General features: G+C 39.4%; 1 protein-coding gene across 1 annotated transcript; it reads right to left on the minus strand.

Annotated features, from left to right (window-relative positions):
- Positions 1-5,299: 5,299 nt before the first annotated feature.
- LOC124265080 (cilia- and flagella-associated protein 97-like) lies at positions 5,300-26,533 on the minus strand. Its single transcript, XM_046699875.1, has 2 exons — positions 25,133-26,533; positions 5,300-6,803 (listed from the first exon to the last, which is right to left on the minus strand). The coding sequence occupies exons 1-2, from the start codon at positions 26,432-26,434 to the stop codon at positions 6,477-6,479; spliced, it is 1,629 nt and encodes a 542-aa protein (XP_046555831.1). The 5' UTR covers positions 26,435-26,533; the 3' UTR covers positions 5,300-6,476.
- Between the last annotated feature and the right edge of the window lie 32 nt (positions 26,534-26,565).

Below are 26,565 nucleotides of genomic sequence, written 5' to 3' on the forward strand. Positions count from 1 at the left end.
GTCCCCAATGTGTTGGTCTTGATGGCTTGTTAGTACACCCATGACCAGTGGTCCTGATGTTATGCATGTACCTTCCGCATGACACTCACTCAGGCAAAAGAGTGAGTACGCCGCTTTTAGCAATATCATGGCGGGGACACCAGAGGTGAGGTGAGGTGAAATTGGGTTTAACGTCATGCTTGAGAATATTTCGCTCATATGACGACGTGCATGCGTGTGTATGTGTATGTGCATGTGCGGCTGCTTGTACTAGTCCAGATCTAAGCTGGTTTTATAGTGCTAGCCCACTGAGATACCATGCCGCAGTGAAGCATGAATACCCCAATCAGACACATTATACTGACTCCCGAGCCGACTAGTCCTTGTTTGTACCCATTAATGCCGAGCGCCAGGCAGGGACCAACAAGTACCATATGTTAACGTCTTTTGGTATGACGCGGCCGGGGATCGAACCAGCGACCTTCCGCTCTCCGGGCGGATGCTCTAACCATTACACCACGGAGGCGGTCGGGGACACCAGAAATGGGCTTCACACATTGTACCTATTTTGGGGAAAGAACCTGGGTCTTCAGCGTGACGAGCGGACGCTTTACCCACCGCCCCCTCGGCCAGGGATGTACTTACTGGGCCGTGTGAAGATCCATGTTAACACTAGTTCCTCACAAGATCTGACTAAAGGGAACAGGTGGTGTTCATGATGTCAATCACTGGATAATACAGTAGGAGCCAGGTGACCATCTGTAACCACCTGATCCACATTTGTAAACTGAGGATCTAACCTGACCCCACTGGCTGACTGAAGACACAAACACACCTTGTACTGTCCTGGTTTATTCTGCCATAACACATTACAGGCACTGTCCTAGATACACGTAAGATGAACGGTTGACTCACATGGAGTAAGGCACAGGCTAACAGACAGGTGCTCTGGGCTTCAACACCTACAGGACTAACACAACATGCGACATCAAACCACAGGACCTCTCATTGATTTAACAAATATCTTGGAGTGGTTTGAGTCGACAGTTGCTAACTATCAGGTCCCACTTAGACACTACTTCACAACCTTGAGACAAGGGAAGTGTAGAGGAGGCAATATACATAAAAATACATCTGACAACAAGACAACAGGTCCCGACAAGCTACTAGCAAATAGCAATGGGAATAGAGGGTTTCATTTTCTTTAACCACAACACAAATAAAATTGGCCTGGCAACAGATAATTGTCTACCTGATGTTTTTTACACACTAACAAGCTCTGGAGTAACAATGTTTCTTTTCAACATCCATCAGTGATTATGTGCATCCCCATACTTATTATGTCTTGAGAGAGAGAGTGACACCATTGTTGAATGATCCATTGCTGGATGTTGCTATATGGATCCAGTTCCTCTTGGAGACTTGCAACACATGATACTTCAAGCTTCACGACTCATATTACTATACACATATGTATATATATTTACACACAATATTTACATCGCTGACAGTTTACAGTATAACAATAGCAGGAGAAACTGTCTATATAATACAAAATGAGGTAAGCTGACAAAATAAAATTGCAAATATACCACCATGAGGCAAAGTTCTCTGATTATACATGGACCAACTAGAAACAATATAACCTTGCCTTCAAACACAGTTTGCATGCTAGATCTGCTTGCTCTACAAATGTCACCAAATGACTGAAACTACCAGCATCCCCTAGTAATGAGCCATGGACAACAACCGATACAAATGTACTAATCAGGCCATTCTGAATTATTTACTGTTATAAGCTATATATTTTGAAGTTTGAAAAAAATGTACATATAAAAAAAATACACTGTACAGTTCGATGGAAAATAATTTTTGCAACAAAGACCATCTATCCATCTGACATTTGAGATACATTTTTCAACAATTTTCTGCACGATATCAACCCAGTTTAACTAGACACTATAGATGCTCCACCTTGGGCTTTAAGGTTCTAGTTCTAAGTACATACTGTATGAAACCTAAGCCTCCTGGACTTTCTAAAACAACGTATTGTTATCTTTATGTGCAAAATGTATGGAAAGAATGTGAATCAGTCTATGTTTCTGTTTGAAGTCTTAGTTTTTATAACATTACACATTTGTCTAGTTGGCAACACAATGTATTTCGCTTTATGTTCAAGTTCCCCAGAATTGATTCCTTGCAGGCCATGTCTTGTGAAAAGAGCTCCCTCAGATATTCAAAAGATAAAATGCATGTGTTTACACATGCACAGAATCTTACCACTTTACCAAACACTTTCAATAAATTATTCATGTGTACGTCAACCATACAATAACACAAGCATGATGGTCTCGCCATCAGTATGGATCATTCGTTCTCAATATACTCTGAAAAATCTCACAAACTGGCCGATTACTTAATAAACATAATTATGGAATTTCATATTTACAACTTAACCTTATCATCTCTTTGCAAGATTAACTTTGTTTTACATGTCACCTGTACAGATCCACAATTTACCGTATATCCTTCAGTAAATCACGAAGTCAATGGTATCGCTATTGCTGTAATGAACAGTGTTACGTCCAAAACCCTTGCTACAGACTAGAAACCGATTAAAATTGCTTAAAACACACATGCAGAAAGTGTATTTCAGTTTCAGGTTTACTTTTCCATAAATCATTCTGAAATTTGAATGATCTGTTTAAAGTGAGGCAAACAAAAGATTTGTCATGTTTTCAACTTTTTACATAAAACTGCTTATACAGTGAAAATGCTGTAAACAATAACTGTATTGCTTCAGCCTGAATGTCATTCTATATCCACACAACAATGTTGTTGATCAGTAAACACTGAGGTAACCAACACAAGCTGACTCAAGCAAGTACAACTTGACAGTGGACATTATTCAAACATCTGCAGCAGCGTGGAGGAACGGGTCATTGGAATTGAAAAGCTTCACTTGTGGCTGGTACTCGATCATATCGATGTGCCTGTGTAGTGTGACATAATGTTTCACAATACCTGGAGAGAATGCATAATCAATAGCTAATCAGTGATATTGATCAGCTGATATATACCTTCATTAACGAGGGTGGAGAGTGCTGGCTTCCTGAGGACTTGTCAGACACCTGTGGTCATACCTCATTAAACCTCTTGTGATTTCATCTCGCCTATTTAGTTCATAAATTGGCTTGTATATCATGAAAATATAGTTGATAGTCATCATTTTGATTTCAATTTTGAAAAAAAGAAGGAATTTGAACCTTTTAAGAATCCAAATGTTAAACTAGTGGCCCAAATGAGGTAAGATTATACTGACATGGAGTAATGTAATTATTCTATTGGCTGACAATCAATTACATGATGGCAGTCCATGAAATATATACAGGCACTATCAATAATGTCACTACAAAGCAACAGGAATACAAAGGAAAAATATCCTGTTCTTTCAATGCAGATCTGCAAATCTGCAGAACAAAACTATTGGATATGTCTTAGTTCAATATAACCAATAAGATATAGATTCTTTATAAGGTCAATCTTGTAGTTAAGAACATGACAAAATGTTTTTATTGAACATTTGTTTTGATCAATACTGTCTTTTATTAGTCCATAAAAACAGATATTGACCCCCTAAAAGTTTCTATGTTGTATCTGTTAAGCCCTCCTTGACTAAGACCTCCTGACAAAGCCCTCCCATGTGCACCCTCGCTAATGTCACAATGCCACAAACTTATTCCCCGATATTGACTCCTGGAAATAACACTATTGATCAGGTGATTAACACTGTGTTGAAATATGGAGAATATATTCAGAAAGCCCTGTAATGGTAAAACCCTGGCCACCAAACACGACAAGCCAATAATACTGAAATAGACCAGGTATTACATCCACTGTACATCCTCGGTTTATTTCCAGATAATGCAATGATCCATGCATGATTAGCCTAAACAGCACTAGTCATCATGTGAATGTCTACATACATACAACATGTGATCCCAGCCTAGGAAATTAACACTCCAACAGCCATGTGTCTGATTCTGTCATCTGCCTGGATGTACATAAAGCTACTCTTCCATTTATTTTATGTTTTCTGCTTGGTGGTGACAAATGTCAAAGCCAAAAATATCTTTTCTGTAATGACTTCCTTCTATTTAATTACTTGGTATAAAGTTGTTTTTTTAGATTTTGTAGTCAGTGTAACATGTTATATTTGGGATTACACTTTCTTAGTAAAGTACAGATTCTAGTACTTTTGTTTGGTTGAGTCCCATCCGGGATTCGAACCCAGGCACCTAATCGCCAGCACACAAAGTCAGACGCCTAGACCGCTCAGCCACCGTGGCTTCCACAAAAATGAAAGTCGGACAACTGGTAGTCTAGACTGCGGACTTTGTGTACCCCTCTGATAAGTGTTAATTGGCCCGGCTCCCATGGCCGAAAGCTATGAAATACACAATATAAGAGGGGTACACAAAAGTCTGCAATCCAGACTACCAGTTGTCCGACTTCAATTTTTGTAGATTTTTGCGGTCTAGGCGTCTGACTTTGTGTGCTGGCAATTAGGTGCCTGACTCTGAGGGTGTGGGTTCGAATCCCGGATGGAACTCAGCCTAACAAAAGTACTAGAATCTGTACTTTACTAAGAAAGTGTAATCCCAAATATAACATATGTTACATTTGCCCACTTTCTAAATGGCATTGTGTATTTCATTTGTAATCAGTGGCAAAAACTATTTCTGAGTTAGAGGCAAGAAATTAGACTGCATCCAACATATATACATTGAATTCCACATTTGTCAACTTTTGGCTTGGATGATGTTTAATCAAGGAATTAGAAACAAAATGGCTGGGTTGCTCAGGTAACTTTCCACTGAGATACAACCATCCAGCAGGGTTTGTAGTACTTAGGAAAGCATGTGTTAATTTCTAATGCCGTGACAAATGTACTTGGCACAAATGAGTCTTTAGATTCAGTAACCATGGGAACAATAACAGATGGTATCAGTATATACGACAGGCCAGGACAAATTACCAGAAACTGGATTAGAAGATATCAAAATTTCTGAGATATTAAAAATGTTGCAAGAAATCAATTATAACTCCTCTTATTCTTATTTTCCACAGGTAAGCTTGACTGAGGGAAATAACAACATACTGAAAACACTTGATGTGACCTCAACTCACGTAGATGTACTTAGAGAACCATGTGTCTGGTGACGATGAAGTCTATAACTAGTACACAGCCATTGCTTAAATGATATGTTTGTTCCACAGTTGTGGACCATAAATATCAATCAAATGAAAAATAATTTTCCAGACATTGCAATCCTAGAATTCAACCTGATTTCACCTGGACGGATATGAAACAAAGATATGAAAATATCACTGAAACTATTCAACTATCTAGCAGAGTATTAAAGTCTGCACTAAAGATGGGTATTATTATTATAATATTATTATAGCTATTATTACCATTAGAAATACTATGTACAGAAAACACAGGTTAACAATGACACATATTAAGTCTACGACCCTTGGGTGTTCCAGGAGCCTGGTATAACAGTTGAAGGTGAGACATTAATAAACCGACTGGTTGAGAAAATACCTCACATGATGTACTAACTCCTTTGACTTACGACTGACTGACTGAGTTTGGTTTTACGCCGCTTTTAGCAATATTCCAGCAACATCACGGCAGGGGACACCAGAAATGGGCTTCACACATTGTACCCATTTGACTTAAGAACCTGTCCCACCCATGTGACATAACTCTCTATCAATACAGGTGATCACTACAATAAGAATTATTAAGTTTAATTATGATAACAAAAGAATAAATATATTTGTCATGATCCTAAAACCTACCTTTGTAATCCCCATGAAAACTTCTAATAGCAGAGGAAACACTGGCTTCAAATTTGTAGCTGTATAGAGAGGTACTGTGTGTTTGTTTCTTCTACAAATGTACCTCCATGTTAACTACCACATGTTTCATATGTAGAAAACATAAAATGATCAACGTTAACGAATGATAATGTAGACAAGCTACAAACAAAATATCCTACATCTTACATCTCATAATTTCTTATGAGACTACTTGTCTGCACATGATTTTTCTAGCAAATCAATTTTGTCAGAATCTCAGCTGTATTTGTTTACGAATCTGATGAGATGACATGTTTTGAAAAAATATATATAAAAACATACAGCACAAATGTCATGGTGTTCTTGGCATACTCCTAATCTTAACAGGATAAGACAAAATGGTCCCCAAATTTAATAATAAAACATTGTGGGCTGCCTTACTTTGACGTTTTATAAAAAATATAAAATAATGAAAAAAAAACCCATATCCTTTGGCAACTAAATGCCATATGTCAAAACTACACTTGGCATGTAAATTGAGGCCAGACCTAAAATGTTCAAAATAAACTAGATTCTTTACAAAAGTACTGAGAACCATACAACATGTACATGATCATGTGACCCCTTTACCATCGGTCTGACCATTCGGGACGAGCATCGGTAAATCTTTTAGCACTTTTAGGTAATCGACCTGATCTTGTTGAAGTTGCAGATCGCATAGTAGATGCAGCAGAGGCATTGGTTGATGCACTGGTCACACTGCACATGCTCCGTGACCTCTGGCTCAGAATCGACCCTGCTGAACCAGGTCGTGACCTGCGACCTGACTTGAGTAGGTTGTCTCCTGCAGCGATGGGGACTCCGTACAGCATGGTGTGCTGGTAGTGGTTGATCTGATCATCGCGGGACATTCCTCGTGTTGGCTTCACTTTTTGAAGACGGCGCAAAAATTGCTGAAATACAAACATTTGTACAAGTTCAGTTCAGATAGTTTCATTACATGCTGATATTTATATTGAGTATAATAGCATTATGTGAGTAAACAGTTTTTAAAGTTTATAATATACCCCATAGAGAATGTTAAGAGTTTGTGTCATTGAGGATCGCGTGCTAACTGTTCCATTGTTTGGAGCAAGGCCTATGTCAATGTGACGTAATTTGAACACACTTTTGAAAATATATGCAAGGATTTACCTCGTGTCCTGTATTTGAGGGTCCCTGGGACTCATATTCTTAACTCTCAGGGGTCCTGGACTACAAAATGGGGTCCCAGACACTTAAATATTATTATTAATACTGTTATTGTATTGTGTATCATGATCATCACATTGTTACAGTAATTAAATTGCAAATGATACCATAACCCAGCTAGTTGCAAATTTGGAATTTATACAAAAAGTATTTGGACTTTTTTCTGCGTCCCTCTGGATGCGCTAATAAATTTTGTTGTGTCCATTGTCAATTTTTATGCGTATAGGACGCAGGAATTCGCGTCCTGTAAATCCCTGATATGATATCTTTCTTTGCTTGTGACATCAATCCAGTTCATGTGAGTCTGTCCCAACACTAAGACAACACTGTTGTTTATTTGTCGTTTAAAACTTCACTTGTCAATATTCCAGCAAATAACTGAAGCAGTATTGGGAGAAGTCCATGTTGACAACCACACATACAGAACATAGGTCTCAACTTGGACTTACAAAGATCTGTTCCTCGCAAAGACTTGGAACATTCAAACTTAGTTCACTTGGGACAGTTATTCCTTTCAGCTTCTTCCCCACATGGGCACAATGTGTTAAGCCCATTTCTGGTGTCCCCCGCCGTGATATTGCTGGAATATTGCAAAAAGCGGCGTAAAACTAAACTCAGTCAGTCAGTCAGTCCTTTCAGCTTCTATTTTTTTTTCAAAATAGCAGTAGAATTGTAGCTTTGCACTGCTCTGAGATTTGCCATGTTTACAACCTGACATTTATTGGTAGCAGGTACAGTGCTGAGAACTGTTCGACCAGGAACAGCCCTGACCTTATTGTCTGATGCGGAGTTTACACCTGCTTCCACATCCATCATTCAAGTTGTGTAATTGATACCATTGTTGTTAGCAATATTCCAGCATCATGATGATTTGTGAAGAGTCAAGTCTGAACCAAGTCTGATCCAGTGACAGAAAGCATGAGCAACAATCTACTACACAGGGTCATGACGACCCACTATGACCCAGGTCACTCAGTCTGTGTAACAGATTTACTGTCATCATGGTCATAAGTGACAAACAGAGCTCAGAGGTGAATTTGCCCCAAGTGAAAAATGAAAGTGTTTGCACTTACACACTTAAAAGACTGATACGGGACAGTAAACGTGTAAACAATATCGTAAAACATGATAGTAACTAGGCAATGTAGGTTGTAATTTTCTCTGTTGACAATCAGTGTAGATGTGCCACACAGCCCTATGGATACGAACAGAATGTGATCATTGTTTTATACTCATGCTGACAATGCATCTTTCACTTGATTGAATCAATGGGTGTACATGGTCCTGTCACAGCTGCAACTGTTGCCACATTACACAGATCTCAAGCAAGCTCAGCTACAACCATGTTCTACATCATTTAAATGAAACCCAATACACATCAGAAATACAGGTTCAGTCTGTTAGATATAACCATGTTTGTCACAGGCTGCAATATCCCTGCAGGTAAAACAAAGGTGGGCTTCACACACTGAGCCTGGTATCTAACCTGGTGGAAATCTAACTCATTGTTGGGATTGGAGAAACACATTTGCCATGAGATAATGATCAATTTCCAGTGTCAGTCTCCAGACCTACCCAAAACAAAGAGCAACAGGATAGAGTCCCCATCCCACATGGACACGAGAAAATGTACTGAGTTTTAGTATGATAATGATGATAATAAGAAAAGCTTTAATTCGGTAAAACCTGACATGGCCTTCATGTAAATCGACTACTGGCCAAAATCCAATTATGTTGATGGGGGTTCATTTATTGTTTGCAGAATATGCTTGAAACATAAGCTCTGCACACTGCTTCATAGTTGATATTACATTATAAGGAATAAACACACGTGTGGCTGCATCACTCATCCAGGCATACGTTTTATCCCGTCTGGATTATTGCAATGCTCTCTTGGTTGGGCTACCAAAACAACGAATTGCAAAGTTACAGCGGGTACAAAATTGAGCTGCTAGAGTTATCTCCTGAACCGGCAAATATGAGCACATAACTCCAGTTCTGATGCATCTGCATTGGCTCCCAATAGTCAAACGGATAGAATTTAAGATTCATGTGCTAGAATACAAAGCTTTTCACGGTATTGGCCCATCATACATCAATGAACTGATCCAGTGCCATCAACCCTCCCGTTCCCTACGTTCTAGTAGTGCCCAGTTACTAGTTGTGCCACGTACGAGGACAAAGACATTTGGAGACAGATGTTTCTCAAAAGCAGGTCCTATGCTTTGGAACAACATCCCATTGGGCATTAAAAGTGCAGAGAAAATCTGTGCATTTAAGAGAATGTTGAAAACATTCTTTTTCAAATCATGTTACAGTTCCGAGTGACTCTTTCCTTGTCAGACTCATACGAAAGCGCCTTTGAGCAGGACTCATCTGGACATTGGCTCTATATAAATCTCTATATATTATTATTATTATGTTTTACAGATTAAAGATAATATGCAGCAGAGAGGGTTTGGGTGATCCTGGCACAGTCAGGCTGGTAAGGCTCATCATCAGCTCAGGGCCCTTGCCCCCTCTACACGCAGCCCAGACAGCGAATGGGACTTCTCCCAGGAAACGCTGCCTAGTCGAACCCACCAAGAACTTTCCGGAGAATATGATATTATTATTATTATTACTAGGACTATTCCAGTAATATTCCTGTATGAGACACCAAAAGGGGGTTTCACACATTGTACCCATGTATGGAGCACTAGCTTCCATCACCAGGCTACCTAGCACACCTTGCATTTTATGTTTATGTACATGTATGGAGTCTTGCTGTTTTGACCAGCGTGACTTACACTCTCAGTCCAATGATCTCAAATTCAACAACACATCACTATAACACACAGTATCAGCTGTACCTAGTCACAAGTGCTGAAAAACAGTGTAGACAAACGTAAATAGGTGATGACATCAGATAACAATCAATTATTCCACTAGCTTCAGTAGTGGGCAACTCATCAGCAAATGCTAATATTAGCACAACCCTGCCCTTGTACTGGTTCAGTTAATTAACTCTGCAATGTCTGCAATGAGGCTTCCATATCAAGTACAACAGACTTTTACACTGACAGCATTCGTGACTCACCAATCCATTTCATGCAGCCCCAAACATCACCATCATAACCTCCCACTTTCAAACATCATGACCTCCCCATTCCACACATCATGACCTAACCATTCCAAACATCACCATTACAACCTGAGTTCCAAACATTACCATCATGACCTCCCTGTTCCAAACATTACCATCACGACTTCTCTGTTCCAAACATTACCATCACGTCCTCCCCGTTCCAAACATCACCATCACGACCTCCCCGTTCCAAACATTACCATCATGACCTCCCTGTTCAGAACATTACCATCAGGACCTCCCTATTCCAAACATTACCATCACGACCTCCCCGTTCCAAACATCACCATCATGACCTCCCCATTCCAAACATTACCATCATGACCTCCCCATTCCAAACATCACCATCATGACCTCCCTGTTCCAAACATCACCATCATGACCTCCCCTGTTCCAAACATTACCATCATGACCTCCCCTGTTCCAAACATCACCATCAGGACCTCCCTGTTCCAAACATCACCATCACGGCCTCCCCATTCCAAACATTACCATCATGACCTCCCCATTCTAAACATTACCATCACGACCTCCCTGTTCCAAACATCACCATCACGACAGCACTGTTCCAAACATTACCATCATGATCTTTCAGTTCCAAAGATCAGTGCCAAACATCACGAATATGACCTCCCAACTCTAAAGATCACAATCATGACCTCGCTGTTCCAAACATTACCATCACAACCTCCCTATTCCAAACATTACCATCACGACCTCCCCGTTCCAAACATCACAATCACAACCTCCTCGTTCCAAACATTACCATCACAACCTAAGAGTTCCAAACATTACCATCACGACCTCCCTGTTCCAAACTTCACAATCATGACCTCCCCAGCTCCAAACATTATGACACCATCATGACCTCCCTGTTCCAAACATCACCATCAGGACCTCCCTGTTCCAAACATCACCATCACGTCCTCCCCATTCCAAACATTACCATCATGACCTCCCCATACTAAACATTACCATCACGACCTCCCTGTTCCAAACATCACCATCACGACAGCACTGTTCCAAACATTACCATCATGATCTTTCAGTTCCAAAGATCAGTGCCAAACATCACGAATATGACCTCCCAACTCTAAAGATCACAATCATGACCTCGCTGTTCCAAACATTACCATCAATGATCCTCCTATTCCAAACATTACCATCACGCCTCCTGTTCCAAACATCACCATCACAACCTCCTCGCTCCAAACATTACCATCACAACCTAAGAGTTCCAAACATTACCATCCGACCTCCCTGTTCCAAACTTCACAATCATGACCTCCCAAACATCGCTCCAAACATTATGACACCATCATGACCTCCAACAAACATTACCATCATGACCTCCCTATTCTAGTTCCAAACATCACCATCATGACCTCCCTCCAAACATCACCATCATGACATCACCATCACCATCATGACCTTCCTTACCTCCAAAACATTCCATCATGACCACCATCATGACCTCCCAAACATTACCATTCCAAACATCACCATCATGACCTCCCCAGTTCCAAACATTACCCCTATCATGACCTCCCCCCATTCCTTCCCAAACATCACCATCATGACCTCCCATCATGACCTCCCCATTCCAAACATCACCACCATCCCTGTTCCAAACATCACCATCACCTCCCTGTTCCAAACATCACCATCATGACCTCCCCACCTCCATCATGACCTCCCTCTGTTCCAAACATCACCATCACAACCTTCCCGCTTCTAAACATTCCCTGTTCCAAAACATCACCATCATGACCTCCCTATTCCAAACATTACCATCATGACCTCCCCTCCCCACAACCTGTTCCAAACATCCATCATGACCTCCCCTGTTCCAAACATCACCATCATGACCTCCCTAAACATTCCAAACATCACCATCATGACCTCCCTGTTCCAAACATTCCCACCATCACAACCTCCCTCTGCCCAAACATTCCAATGACATCAAACCATCACGACCTCCCAAACATTACCATCATGTTCCCAAACATCACCATCACCTCCCCTATTCCAAACATCACCATCATGACCTCCCTGTTCCAAACATCACCATCATGACCTCCCCGATTCCAAACATTACCATCATGACCTCCCATTCCAAACATCAACATCATTCCCGCTCTAAAACATCACCATCACGACCTCATCCACCATCATTCCAAACATTACTATCATGACCTCCTGTTCCAAACATCACCATCACAACTCTCCCTGACCTCCCCCTGTTCCAAACATTACCATCATGACCTCCCCATTCCAAACATTACCATCATGACCTCCCTGTTCCAAACATCACCATCACAACCTCCTATTCCAAACATCACCATCATGACCTCCCTGTTCCAAACATCACCATCATGACCTCCCCATTCCAAACATTACCATCATGACCTCCCATTCCAAACATCAACATCACAAAACATCACCATCACGACCTCCCCATCACATTACCTCATCCCTGTTCCAAACATCACCATCATGACCTCCCCATTCCAAACATTACCATCATGACATGACTCATTCTGTTCCAAACATCACCACCATCATTACCATCACGACCTCCCTGTTCCAAACATCACCATCACAATCTTCCTGTTCCATACATCACCATCAATGATCACTGACCTCCATCATGATCTTTCAGTTCCAAAGATCATGACCTCCCAGTGCCAAACATCACCAATATGACCTCCCAACTCTAAAGATCACCATCATGACCTCCCCGTTCCAAACATTACCATCACGACCTCCCCGTTCCAAACATATACAACAAACAAGTAATAAAGTGAAAAGAAAATCTGAGGCCTCTTGCTTGACATTGTTTCTCGGCATAGTTTTCAGAAGATTTTCACTTGTTCCAGCTGAACATTCTTAGTCCAGGCTTTGAACAAGTTGCTGAGTAATCATCGACTCCAAATGATATTTTTGGGACATGGAAGGACGTAGTTGTAGTCAGGTATGTTCAACACCAACACAAAGGTAAAATATTCACTGATCGATTCTGTGTTTGCAGAAGGGTTTTCATCAATGCCTCTGGGTGCTTGCAAGCCACACACAGCAGCTAATATGAGATTAATCCGGGTGGACTGGCTCCTTTGTGTAATGGTGGTCGTTCACACACACGGTGACACAAGTGAAGACAATACACAACCATGGCTGTAACGCTGTTGAACAGCTGTACACCGGGGCACAACAGTAGAACAGGAACAGTGACCGGCATTGGAAGGATTGTGATATGAATACTAAATATGTATTTTATTCAACAGGCACTGTTGGTTCTAAGTATAAGTCAAGAAATCGGTGGATACTTATATTCAGTAAATGCCATTTCACCAAAGTTAGACAATAAGCAGTTTCAATTATTAAAGTTTATTTTCTATTTTAATTGAGTTAAATAATGGCATCTGAAGATCGTAATAAACACTGTGAATCATACCATCAATTTAGATTCTGTGTAGACACATATTTCGCCATTTTCCATGTGATTTCCATGTTTAAAAGGTGTTTTGTGTACAGTGATTTTGAAGCCTATAAAAATCAGTAGGACAAATGTCCTGAGTGGGTGTCTGGTGATAGGCCATTGACTTAAAGCTCTTTTTGACATGTTTTAAATCCCAATGCCATCATATAACTAAATTGTTAATGACATTTAATGTTGCAACTTGGATTCTAGATATACAGCAAAATTAAAAGATCTAATCCCACTGTTAATAAATATGAAATTTATTTTTCTAATATTTTTCAAATAATACAACTACAATTTAAATAAATTGATTTTTTCATGAAAATGCAAGCATTTATAATGTCCAGAAATATCACAAAAGAAGCAAAAACTATGGCGATTTTTTTCCATTTGTGACACGTCACAACATCCCCATGCCTTTTTCTTTTATATTTTCATTTTTACGTAATCAGAAAATTATCATATAAAGATTTCTTAAATAATATGTATGGTCGCCTATTTCCCGATATCAGTGGCTTTCCGCTCGGTAACATGACACAACAACGGAAAATACCTCCGTTTTCGAAGCTTCGTATGAATAACATGCGAGACGAATCGTTTGATGGCGGGTAATGTTCGAAAGCTCTGAACATCAACAATATCACTATACCCTTGCCGAGAGTATTTTCACAGTTGTAAGAAGCGATTTTATTGGATAAAGATTGGTTGCTAATGACGCTTTTTCGCCACAGTCTGCTATAAGGGTCGTGATTGGTCAAAATCAGACACGTGACATGAGGCAGCCAATCATATTACGGCAATAAATACCGTCCTCATAAACGAAAACTTTTATATTTAGACGAAAGTTTTGGGTAAAATAATGCTATTCGGAACATATTAAGCACGAACTCGCTATCTATACGTAAATTATGGAACTTATTGGACGTATCGTGCTAGGTTATGACCTATGACAAATATGCTTCATGCATATATTTTCGCATTAAACATCGTGTCCAAGTGTGAAGATTGAGGCGGCGAAAGCTGAGATGTCACTTGTCAGTGACTGACTAGCATTACAGATCGCACAAAAAGATGGAAATAGTAATTTTATATGTACGTTTGACAACTTTTATGAATGCTATTGTTGATTTTATTCATTAGTTTATTCAATTTATTTAATGATTTCCTTGAAACATTGTTACATACGGGTGGGGTCGGGAAACCCCGTTTCTGATTGTCCAATGCTTAAAATAGCAGCCAATCGCGCAATCCATTACATGTACATTTGGTGGCTTAGTGTGATAAAAATGGATGCGTAAATACATACACGCCGCGGAAACATGATCAAGATTTCGTGGTTAGTTTTTGATGAATTTGTAAATGATAATGTTCATAATTTATTAGGTCCAATATGTGAAAATAACATCGAAATTATCGATCGGCCCGAGTGTCCTAATTAGTAAGAAAGTAGTCGGTCATTTGAAAATGTTGTCGGACTATGACCGAAGGCCGATGACAATCTGAAACCCTGGTGTAATATATATCATCACAAGGAACTGGTGTTAAAACTGGAGTGACCCGAGGCACTAATAAAATATCCCAGAAACTTCAAACCATGTCCAAAAAACATTTATTTTTATATATATATATTTATTATTAACTTCACAGAAACATAGGGACTGATAAATCATGTATTGAGTTTAGCAAGAAATTCAGCATGCTCAGTGTTAACTCACATTCTGACACAAGCATATTTTCTGTCAAATGCATAAAAGTTTAAGGTCTCATCACTAACTTTTACCCAAAATCTTGATCAATAATAATTATTCCTGAATAAACAAACCTATAACAGTTAATTACAAATTATATATCTGAAAAAAATATTCAGCCTCACAGCAAGTCACCTTGTATGTCCCCCTTGTTCACTGAGTGAGTGAGTTTGGTTTTACGCTGCTTTTAGCAATAATGCATAAATTTGCAGCAAACATCAGAGTGGGAGACATCAGAAATGGACTTCACACATTGTACCCATCTGGGGAATTAGCCCAGGTCTTAGGCATGATGAGCGAATGCTTTAACCACACCCCCCCTTTCTCCTTGTTCAAATGTGAGACCAAACATACAAATGACTTAAACAAACCATACCAACAATAAGTACAATGAATTCATTATGTATGCATATCCCATATGGCACTGCAAGCCTAATATTGACAGTCACTAGGCTCTCAAAGCAACTTGTAAGTACTTCAACCTTGGCTCGGGTCGCTACTGGGACGTATTAAGCCCTATGTTTGAACCAAGTGTTTAACTATTTCAGGACGAGCTGTAGAACTTGCTCTACAGGTTGTGTTCATAGATACACAAGATTTTGAAATTTGATTGATCGGATGAATTTATACATGGTATCAAAACCTTTTTCTGACAGAGGCAGCAACATGATAACAGTGTGGCAAAACAAACACTTGTTGTCAACCATGGCTGTAGTTGCTGACAGGCCTCAGGCCAAAGTAAAGGCCTGTGTTTCAGCTCAACAGACATGGGTGGGTACCTGGGTTGGTAGGTGGGTGGGTAGGTGGGTATGTGGGTTGGTAGGTAGGTGGGTGGGTAGTTAGGTAATAAAGGAGTCACATAAGTTGGTAAGTAGTTAGGTTTAGTTGAAATATACTGGTACATTATAAATAAATTATTTTTGACATAAACACATATTTGGTTTAGAAATGATGTTGGGTGCACTGTTTTCTAACTGTAGGTAAAATAGAAGTGACAACAAGAACAATCCACACAAACAATGTTGAGATATGAAATAGTGGTTTCTTTATGGTACTTATCTACTGTAATAATAGCATAGGGTTGAAAGTGAAACGATGGGTTGGTCGTACCACCCCAAACACATGTACAGAGAGTGGCCTAAGTAGCCAGCTTTCATGTCTGGGGCATGGAAACTACCCTGTACGACACCCTAGTGGTGACAATGTAATTTTTAAATGATATGACAGATGAGCTGGTCGTGCAACAGTTTCCAACAAACCACTGTGACCATGGCTGCAATGAAAAAAAACCCCAAAACAAAACAGAATTAAAGGGAGTCCTTGAGGTTTTTCATAACTTGAGAGTCTTTATATAAGGAGTGAGCATCTTGAAGTTTAATTATATTGGCTTATCCCTCTTTGACTTTCGTCCTGTATTTGTTTCTGGGTCACTATAGGTCTCTATAGGTCACCAGCACGGGACTAAAAAAACCAGAAGTGTAAAAAATGAAGATGACAAAAATGAAGATAAAGGATGAACTATTTCATTTCGTCTACCAGAACAATGTTAAGAAAGCACATCTTTTTCACTGTTGCTTTAATTAAAACCTGATGAAAATTTATTAAGTTTTGAGTCTTGACCTACAATCTTGAACTTTTGGACCCAAAATCCATACATGTCCTCAAAAAGAACAAACAAAATTAAAAAAAAAAAAAATCAAGTTTCAGAGCTGACTGAAGGGGGTGGGGTGGGGGTTCAAGAGTGGTTTATGTTCGGAGCAATACTACAGATATGTTGCTGAATACCAGCTGATGACATACACAAATTCAGGCTTAATTTGGAACACACATACAAAAACTACATGCTATAAGGTAGCTTAGTCAGCATACAATACTCAGTTCCCTTTGCTGGTTGTCAGTCCAGTATTCAGTAGAAACTCATTAACTGTGACTAAATTAACTCAGTATATTATTTAAGACAAAATGAAAAACAAGACAAAATTACTGTATGTGTAGTAGCAGAAAGGATGCACACAACTGTCACAACTTGTCCCATGTGAGAACAAAAAGTATGGCAGTGTGAATCATTAAAACCGATTCCTTCAGTTGTAACCATGGCAGCATGCACATAAACTTTTACTCTCTCTTACCCATTGTTATACAATGCCTAGGTGGGTTACAAAGAAATGGCTATCCATAAACAGAGAAATGCTTCACAAATACGTAATGTTTTCTTTGTTATTGTAAACAGGAGTTCTCAGGTAACTGTGGGAGCCCTACATCAGACCCCACCACAAGGGACGTCACGATATGACAATCTCATAATATGATATATGTCATGATATGATAAATTGTGGTGAATTCCCTGTCCATGAAATATCTTTGATATAATTACATTAAATATGAATCAAAGGGTCCATATGTGAAATGACATTGGACTATATGAAACAATACAAGCAAGTGAGTATCTTGTATCATACTGTTTGAGAATATTATCAATGCATGGATGTGCTGGTTAATGCTAACATCCTCAGTACATACTATATACTTAACACACATGATGCATGTGTATCATTCCCCTTAATCCATGAATTAATGCATAAGGAGCAAAACTATCACCATTAGTAGAAATTTAACTTAAAAAAGAAGTTTACAATAATAACATGATACACTTAAGTAACAGATTTGCTTACATGATTGCAATACTGTAACGCTTTCTTTAATGATAATTAGGGGTGGGTATTGCAGAGAATTTTCATATTGCGATATATTGCAATGCGAAAGCATGTATTGCGATATGTATTGCAATATATTGCATGAAGTATTTTTAAACAAAAACTACTTATAATCTAGTTACTTCTTGATTTATAGAGCAAAAACACAACAAAATCACTAGGCTTGATTAAAGCTTTAATAACAACTTTTAATCATGATAAAATAAAAATGTGAATAATATTTGGCACAAATGAAACAAGGACATATCCGAACATTTCCGAGTGTTACAAAGTTTTCCGAATGCAAGTCAAAATACCGGTTTTCGATCAGCGTATCGCAATACGTATCGTTTTCATGTCTGAACCGGTAAATACTGGTAAACCGGTTATATTGCGCAGCCCTAATGATAATGCCTGAATGAAGTGAGTGAGTGAGTATGGGTTTATGCCGCTTTTAGCAATATTCCAGCAATATCATTGCAGGGGACACAAGAAATTAGGCTTCACACATTGAACCCATGTGGGGAATCGAACTCAGGTCTTTCGTGTGATGAGTGAATGCTAAGACCACTAGGCTACCCCACTGCGCCTGCCTGAATCTAAATTTAAAGATGTTTTTTAGTGCTTTTATATTTTATGACACATTATATATTGCCCATATTGTGTCTCACAGGCCTTCAGGACAGATGCTGTACTTCATTCAGCTCAATTTGTCGTGTGATACAACAATATGATATATCTCTTAATCTTCTGAATCTCCACTGACGTAAAGCACCCAAAGAGATTCCTGCATCAACCAATTAACAGGGCATTATCTGGTCCAACTCCACCACAGTTGCCACCTGTATAACAATAGGAGATTTATATGCCTCATTAGGCCCTGGCAGTGTGCTGCCCTGCACTAACACGCAGCTGATACACAGGGAAAAGTCTTTTCCAAGACCTGTGTCACTATGTTCATAATCTACTAAGCTGGGTATTACGAGGATCAGCACCTTAACAATCCTGACGAATGTAATCAGAGTTTATTGGCTCCACCTTGACTTACTAAGGTAAAACCAGGACTTGTTTATCATTAGAGGAAGAGATTAACACTTAATTACACCACACCTTTCTGTGTTTATTGGTATTTCATTGTATATTTCTGGCTGTCTAGTGATATACTCGTCAGCAATGTACTTGTCTCAGAAAGTAGTATTTTGGTAATTCAAACACATAAATCATGCATATTGACTGGCCACATACACACAGAATCATGCAGTCCACCTACGCTCCATTCAAGTCTGCTGTCACCAAACTTCATATTGTTCTATAAATTCTTTTGCAAACAACATCATACGACAGAAAGCAATAAATTTCTTAATGTCTCCTCCCCCTTGGTCTGAATCAATGAGCACATCTGACGAAGATTTCCTAACATGTTTATGATTAAATCTGAGAGTTAGTGTATAGATCTATCGATGGATTTCACACTAATTTGTGATATGGGTAAGTTAATGTGAAGTGAATTTTGCAGTAATGCCCTGATAAAATTTATACTTGATTGACTGAATGTATAAAACTGGAGGGGACATGTTAGTGTAGAATATAACATCTTTATAAAGCAAACATTGCCTCAATTGTTAAAAAGAAGTTGTTTACCCATAAGAGCTTGTTCACCACTGACCTCTAAACAACACCCAAAGAAGTCATTAAAACTACTGAAAAGTCATCCTTGATAGCAAATATTACTGTAGAACAAAAGTCCACTGTTGAAATATGACTGTCATCCAAAATGAGCTGAACATCTTTTTCAAATTCTGAAGGAAACAAGTGTGCCTTATTAAGAAAAAAAGGTCCTACTGTCATTTGTCTCTAGCGATATTTTTCAAGCCGGGGATATCTTTTATTTACTGCAGAATGTGAATGTGGGAGGACAAGGTTTATGGAAACATTTCAAGCTGGCTGCAGTTGGTGATGGGAATTGGTAATAATCATGATTGGTGATTGGCTCATTCTCACCCATCAGACATCGAAATTACTAGTTAGCGCCAAGTTGCTGATTTCCAGTGTTCTCTTCACTAAATCTTGCTGACACCAAACAAAAACCCATTACCTCAGCACAATATTTTTCAAGACATTGGTTTCATATTTCCTCACTTTTTCTCCAAATAATAAATATTACATTGTGAATAAACCTATACAAGAGATTAAAATAGTTGAGAACTATACAGACTAATGTTATGGATAAACAATTTCTTTATTGGGACGATGTAACGTTTTCAAGATGTCGCGCATCATCCCAATAAAGAAGTTGTTGGGATACTTGACAACGATACAAGAATCTGTATCAAGACGTTGCATCATCCCAATAAAGAAGTTGTTTATCCATAAAGTTTGTCTGTATATTACTCTCCATCTTCTAAACAATGCCACTCAAAGAAGTTGAGAACTTGTGAGAGGTAGCAAATTTTTGTGTGTTCAATCCTGAAAATGATGTTTGACTGACGATTGTTTTGAACAATCTGTTTACCTCAAATAATTGGAGCAACTCCAGTATTAGTTGTATGTGGATGAATGCTGTTTTATGCTGATCATCACTATTTCCTAAAACAGGGAATTTGGGCACCCATTGGAAGACCATGTCACAGTCTCCAGTTCTCTTCAGTCAGCCACTGACAGGCATACTTGGGCTCTATTAATAATATCATGTCCAAATTGTACCGGGGGTCCTAATGGGGACCGTCTGAACGCACCAATATTAGGGTTATTGCCTGACTAGATACTGACCCACAATAGCCATAAAGGGCCTGGATTACTGTCTGTGTCATTTTACACAGTTTACAGACAAGTGTACAGGTGCCAGGAAATTACAGGCATAGAATCCACAGAATAGAAGAACTGGCCTTATTGTGTGCTGGGGTCATAGATATGTGGGAATCCATGCAATATGTAAGGTGATACTCTCCATACAGTCAGTGCTCAATACAGGCAGTGATCAAGCGGGACTTGAGGTTTCAACAATAGGCCCAGCAAGGGTAGACAGAAACTATCAACAGTCGGCAGTGTTCCTTCATGTTGGTGGCTGTCTAAACTTTCAAGGTTGGGTCTTGCATGTGTCATGTCAAGCTTAGCTAATGCAGAAAGTCAAACACATTTTACACAACCCTGGACAAACTATCACTGGTTTTTGCTTTGAAATTCAAGCACATTTGGTTTCTGGGCTTCTTTTTAGCATATTTCCACCAAATATCAAGGTTCATGGGGACACCAGAAATTTTACTCATGCCAGGGATTGAACTCTGGCCTATGGCATGACATGTGAACACTTGAAGCACTGGCTCCGACTCTATCCTTGACATTACAGCTTCTCCAGCAGGTTATTATATTACCAGGGTAATATCAATGTCTAAAGTACATCTCAGTTCATTTTAAACACGTGAAAGGTATTTATGCATAAATGAAACGAAGATCTAAGAAATAATTAGTTCAAAACTAGATTAGATTAAGCAGACCAAAGAACTGGACTTGGAATGAATGGAACTGAGCAACTCTAGCACTGCAATCAGGGCTAGGCAAGGTCTCCTTAATGCCAGTAGTCATATCCATCAGCCAAACAACACTGAAATAAATTACTAGGTTTTGGATTATAACTAGAGTCACTGATTTGAGAACTGTCAGTAGACAGATAGTGTGAAACACGCTCAACAACCAACGTGTTCCTGTTACCATGGTCACCCAGTGTCTGTGCTGATCCTCAATTCATCATTAGACATCTACGACATCTGTGTACCCAAATGTGCCAAAGGGTTTGGTGACTGTGTCTAACCATGGATCTTAGCATCATTTAGTATTATCACAGGGACCAATATGAGCTGCAATTTACGGAACAAATAAACAGTACATTAAACAAACATGACCTACTATGCAAATCAACCATAACATTACCCAAGCAACAAATAAATATACACATGGTCATTCACTGTCGCACTCTTTCAAATGAACACCATGCTAACATGGTATACACAACAGAGTGTAGGTAAACAACATGTTCGTCTTTCTACTTCACTTTCCAGTGGAATGAAACCTTTCCAATAACACATTAAAGATCCACACTGATGAGCACCTAATGAGGTTTGTGTGCACAGGTCCCTGGGCCAGTGCTATCCCCACACAGCATGTCTACACCTCTCCAAACTGGGGTTACCTCACACCTTCACCTCAGACAGGGTATACAGCAATTTGTGGCCATCTCATTCATTAAACATGACTGCACTAGTCATGCTAGCTTTCAGCTGACGGCCATTATTCAAGACTAAAATGTGCTTCTTCACCATTGCTGAACCATCGAATGGATTATTGTTAAACATAGCAATATGCAACACTATTTCAACAATCTGTTGGCAAACTGTACATGATTGAGTCGGGACCAGACAACCCAGTAATGGATACTGTTAGCAAGATCACATCATCATACTACCAGCCGGGTGACCACGCATGACCATCCAATCCATTAACTTGATTAAGGAACCATGTTGATCAAGAAGCCATGTACAATAAACATGAGTTCCTGGACCAGTTATAAACAGACTGCCATGGAAAGCAACAGAGTTACTAATGTGACACAAGCATGTTGTACAGCCAGTAACACCAACAACCTGACATATCATCAGGAAATTTCTACACAGTTGCCAGAAATTCTTTATTTCGGTGTGGTGTGGGCGATCAGCCCTATGTACAACATGGTCCATACATTATAAGGAACTTATGCAGGTACAGCAAGGCAGAGGTTTAGGGCATGAAGGATATAACAAGTTAATATCTGGTGATACAAAACTTTACAGGGCACTTATACCCGTACAATGAAGTATATCAGCCTATATATGGAGATACATCTGGTTTTAGAGAGCACTTATACAAGTACATCAAGGCATGGAAGATATAACAGAACATATTCGGGGATACCCGGGATAGTATCGTAAAGATGTCTTGATGCACCAATTAATTGCAAGTATATAAATTTGATCTTGCCTTCAACATTTTACGTCTTAAAAATGCTACGAACAGGAACACAATGAAGAAGTAATTACAAAAAGTGTTACAAAGTTGTACAATGTGAGAATCTGCTCTTGGATTTGGAACAAATTGGTATGATTATTTCTTTATGATATTGTATTTGGTTTAAGGGAGAGTGTTGAGTGAGTGAGTATGGTTCACATATTGCACCCATGTGGAGATTGGAACCGGGTCTTCAGCGCCACGAGCGGACGTAATGCAACCTGTTTGGGGTGAAGTGTACTCTTAACACATATCTATAGTGGCTCTACCCTGTACGAAAGTAATAATTCTAGTGAAACCGGTAATAATATGCTAAAACACACTTTCTGTGAAAAAGCAGATTTGAGTAAGGTCCATCATCTTAGCAATTGTAATCAGCAAGCAATACCTACATGGTACCTGTAACTTCAGACCAATTTGTATTTGTGATAGTGAGTGGGTGAGTTGTGTTTTAGGCCGCTTTTAGTAATATTCCAGCAATATCACGGCGGGGGGCACCAGCAATGGGCTTCACACAATGTGCCCATGTGGGGAATCGAACCCTGGCCTTCGACGTGACGAGCGAACGCTTTAACCACCAGGCTACCCCACCGCCCCTGTATTTGTGATAACGCAGACTGCTTTGGCAGAGATTCTAATAAGAATGGTATTTTCCCAGCATTCACTGCTATTCATCAAAGATAACAAGACGATGATAAATTCCTTACATATCTCCCCATGGTACTGTTACCTAAGACAAAAACTTAGCTGCAGACAATGGATGGTAGGTGGCTGAAGCACGACTGTGGTTAAGCGAAATGAATCCCCAGACACTATCAAGTCATCATGAATAATAGATTGCTTTCCCTCAAGATTAGAACAACAGTACATATTGATGGCTGCTAGCAAGCATGGCTGACTTCACGATGAAATGTACACCTTGTCTGTTACAACTTAACATATTTTTCATTGTGTTGTTTAGAAACTTATTCTTTTTTTTCTTACCCAATGCAGCAAAGATTAGGTAAATTACAAATGTGTTAGAAAGACAATCAGGATGAAGACATGTAACGCCACATCCAAAAGTTCAGATCTTGAAAGTTTCCTGCATTTGGTTGATTTAACAACACAATGCACACAAATAAATCAAAGAAGTTTTTAAAATAACACGGTGCCATGTTCCTTTAGATTTATATGAAGCCAGTAAAAACCGGAAACACAAGCAAGTATCTGTGCTGCCTTATGTCTTTTTGGCTTCACCATTTCAATTTTTACTAAACACAAGTTGCTCTACACATTAGTCATGTTTCTTGCATTTATCCACTGGCGAAGAAACAAACATTGTAACATTTTTACTGCTGTACTTGAAACTAAACTTGCTGATAGTAAATCTGCCTAGTTTGAGCCTGGCAGAATGATTGAGCACGTGATTTTAGCCTCTTCATTATTCTAGCCATGTCAGGACAGCCTGCCAGTAACGCAGCTCTGTTTGGCTGGCAAGCCAGCGGTTGACAGTATCAGCACTAATCCATGCTGTTTAGGGCAATAACCATGTACCTGGCATACAGCGAAAGGCCTTGAAACCTTCTAATGTCTTTCTGTTTTCAACATGGTATAGCTTCAGTCAGCTTAAATACATGCAGTGTTAAAGATTTGACAAAATCAAGGGTTGCTTGTCCTAAGTCTCATGTCAAAAGTGAAGGATGCTGGGGTCTGCAGGTTTAGACAACAGGACCAAACCTCAATTTTCAATGTTCCCAATTTTGAACAGTGAAATATACTGAGAAACATTAGAAAGGCACCACACCAAAATGCACCGATGATGCTCAGATATCGTGGGTAAATTTCAGTCTGATGGGGATATTTCGTATTACATGGGTGGTGCATTTCTAATGTTGTTCAGCATATATAACTGGAGCATTATCAACCAGATTCACTAATTTTGTGAAAATAATAAGATCCTCACCAAGTTGTCCGATTCTATTCTTTTCTGTTGTCTCTGTCGGTTAATGGCTGATGCTGTCACTCTTCTGACTGGTGTTGGGTCTGCCCGTTTCATTTGATGAGGATCTCTCTGTTCTGCTACATGCTTCATTATTTCACGCAACAACCTCTGATTTTCCTTTTCAATTAATTTAGTTCTGTCATCAGTAAATGTATAATTGCTACTGTCATGAGCCTTTGGTGGTGCAAACATGACACGTCTTGTGTTGTCCTTAACACGTTTCGTTTTCTCCAATTCTGAAACAGCTTTCATCAAAATATTTAGATCCAGTGTTTCAGCCTCACCTGGAGTTATAGAATAACCGGCATTCTCCAGATTTGGTGGTATGCCACGGTATTGCACAGTTTTTTTATGAGATCCATTTCGGAGATCAGACCTTAAATTTGAGTCATACCTCTTCTTGTGAGGACTGTTCCTTGGTGACGTCAATGGAGAAACGTCTGTCATATCACTTTCCGAATCAGAACCTGACCTGTCATCATTTCCATATCTTGATTTATTCTTACGGCTTGAATCACTGTTTCTGAAACTGTTATTTCTATCACTAGCTCCCCATGCCTGATGCTTAGAACCACTTTGCTTTTTACTAGGATGTGCTGAAACAGGTCTCACTCTTGCTTCTCGTGGTCTTCCTTCAACTTTATGAACAGGATTTTGTGAAATGTCTTTATACTTTCTCTCTTGTTTATTCCTTGGAGTTGGACTGGGACTTCTATCTGAAAAGTCTGATGTACTCTCACTGCCACTTTCACTATCTGACAGACTTTCTGATCGTGATCTTGTTCTTCTTTTGTCACTACGTGAGTGTTCCTTACTAGTCTTTTCAGACCTGGTATATCGTTGATCTGGGCTTGTGGACTGGGAACGACTCTTACTTGATGATCTTGAACGATTTCTTCCTCTACCCCCAGATCTCACACTTGATACATCACTAAATGAAGAATCGCTTTCCGACTCGGAATCGGTGTGATCAGAATCAGATGAATATTCCTCCTCATCCTCTTGATTCATGAAGTTGGAAGATGGCACCTTATCTTCTCGAGGACCACCAGTCCTTGAGTTTGATGTTCGTTTATATTCGTATTCTTGAATATCTACAGGTGAGTCGAGTTTTGGAGACTTCGGTGCTGGTGGTGGTTTTGAGCTTATTTTCTCCGAAGACGTCTTGTCTCTTGGAGATCGTGATCTATCTTTGCCCGGTGAGTCGAAAAAATCAAAATCAACATCGCCCTTTAGTTCTTCTAAATCCTGGTCCATATCCATATCAACGTGTGTTGCAGCAAGATCAAAACAGCATGGTAAACTCCGCCCTGACGTATCCGACTCAGCACTTCATGTCAACCCGCTTGTTTTGTAGCAACTATTCAGTGCATTGTGTAAACACATTTCGTAGC

This window comes from Haliotis rubra, unplaced genomic scaffold (assembly GCF_003918875.1).
Source record: "Haliotis rubra isolate DU_JTF1 unplaced genomic scaffold, ASM391887v1 Scf121, whole genome shotgun sequence".
Lineage (NCBI taxonomy): Eukaryota > Metazoa > Mollusca > Gastropoda > Lepetellida > Haliotidae > Haliotis > Haliotis rubra.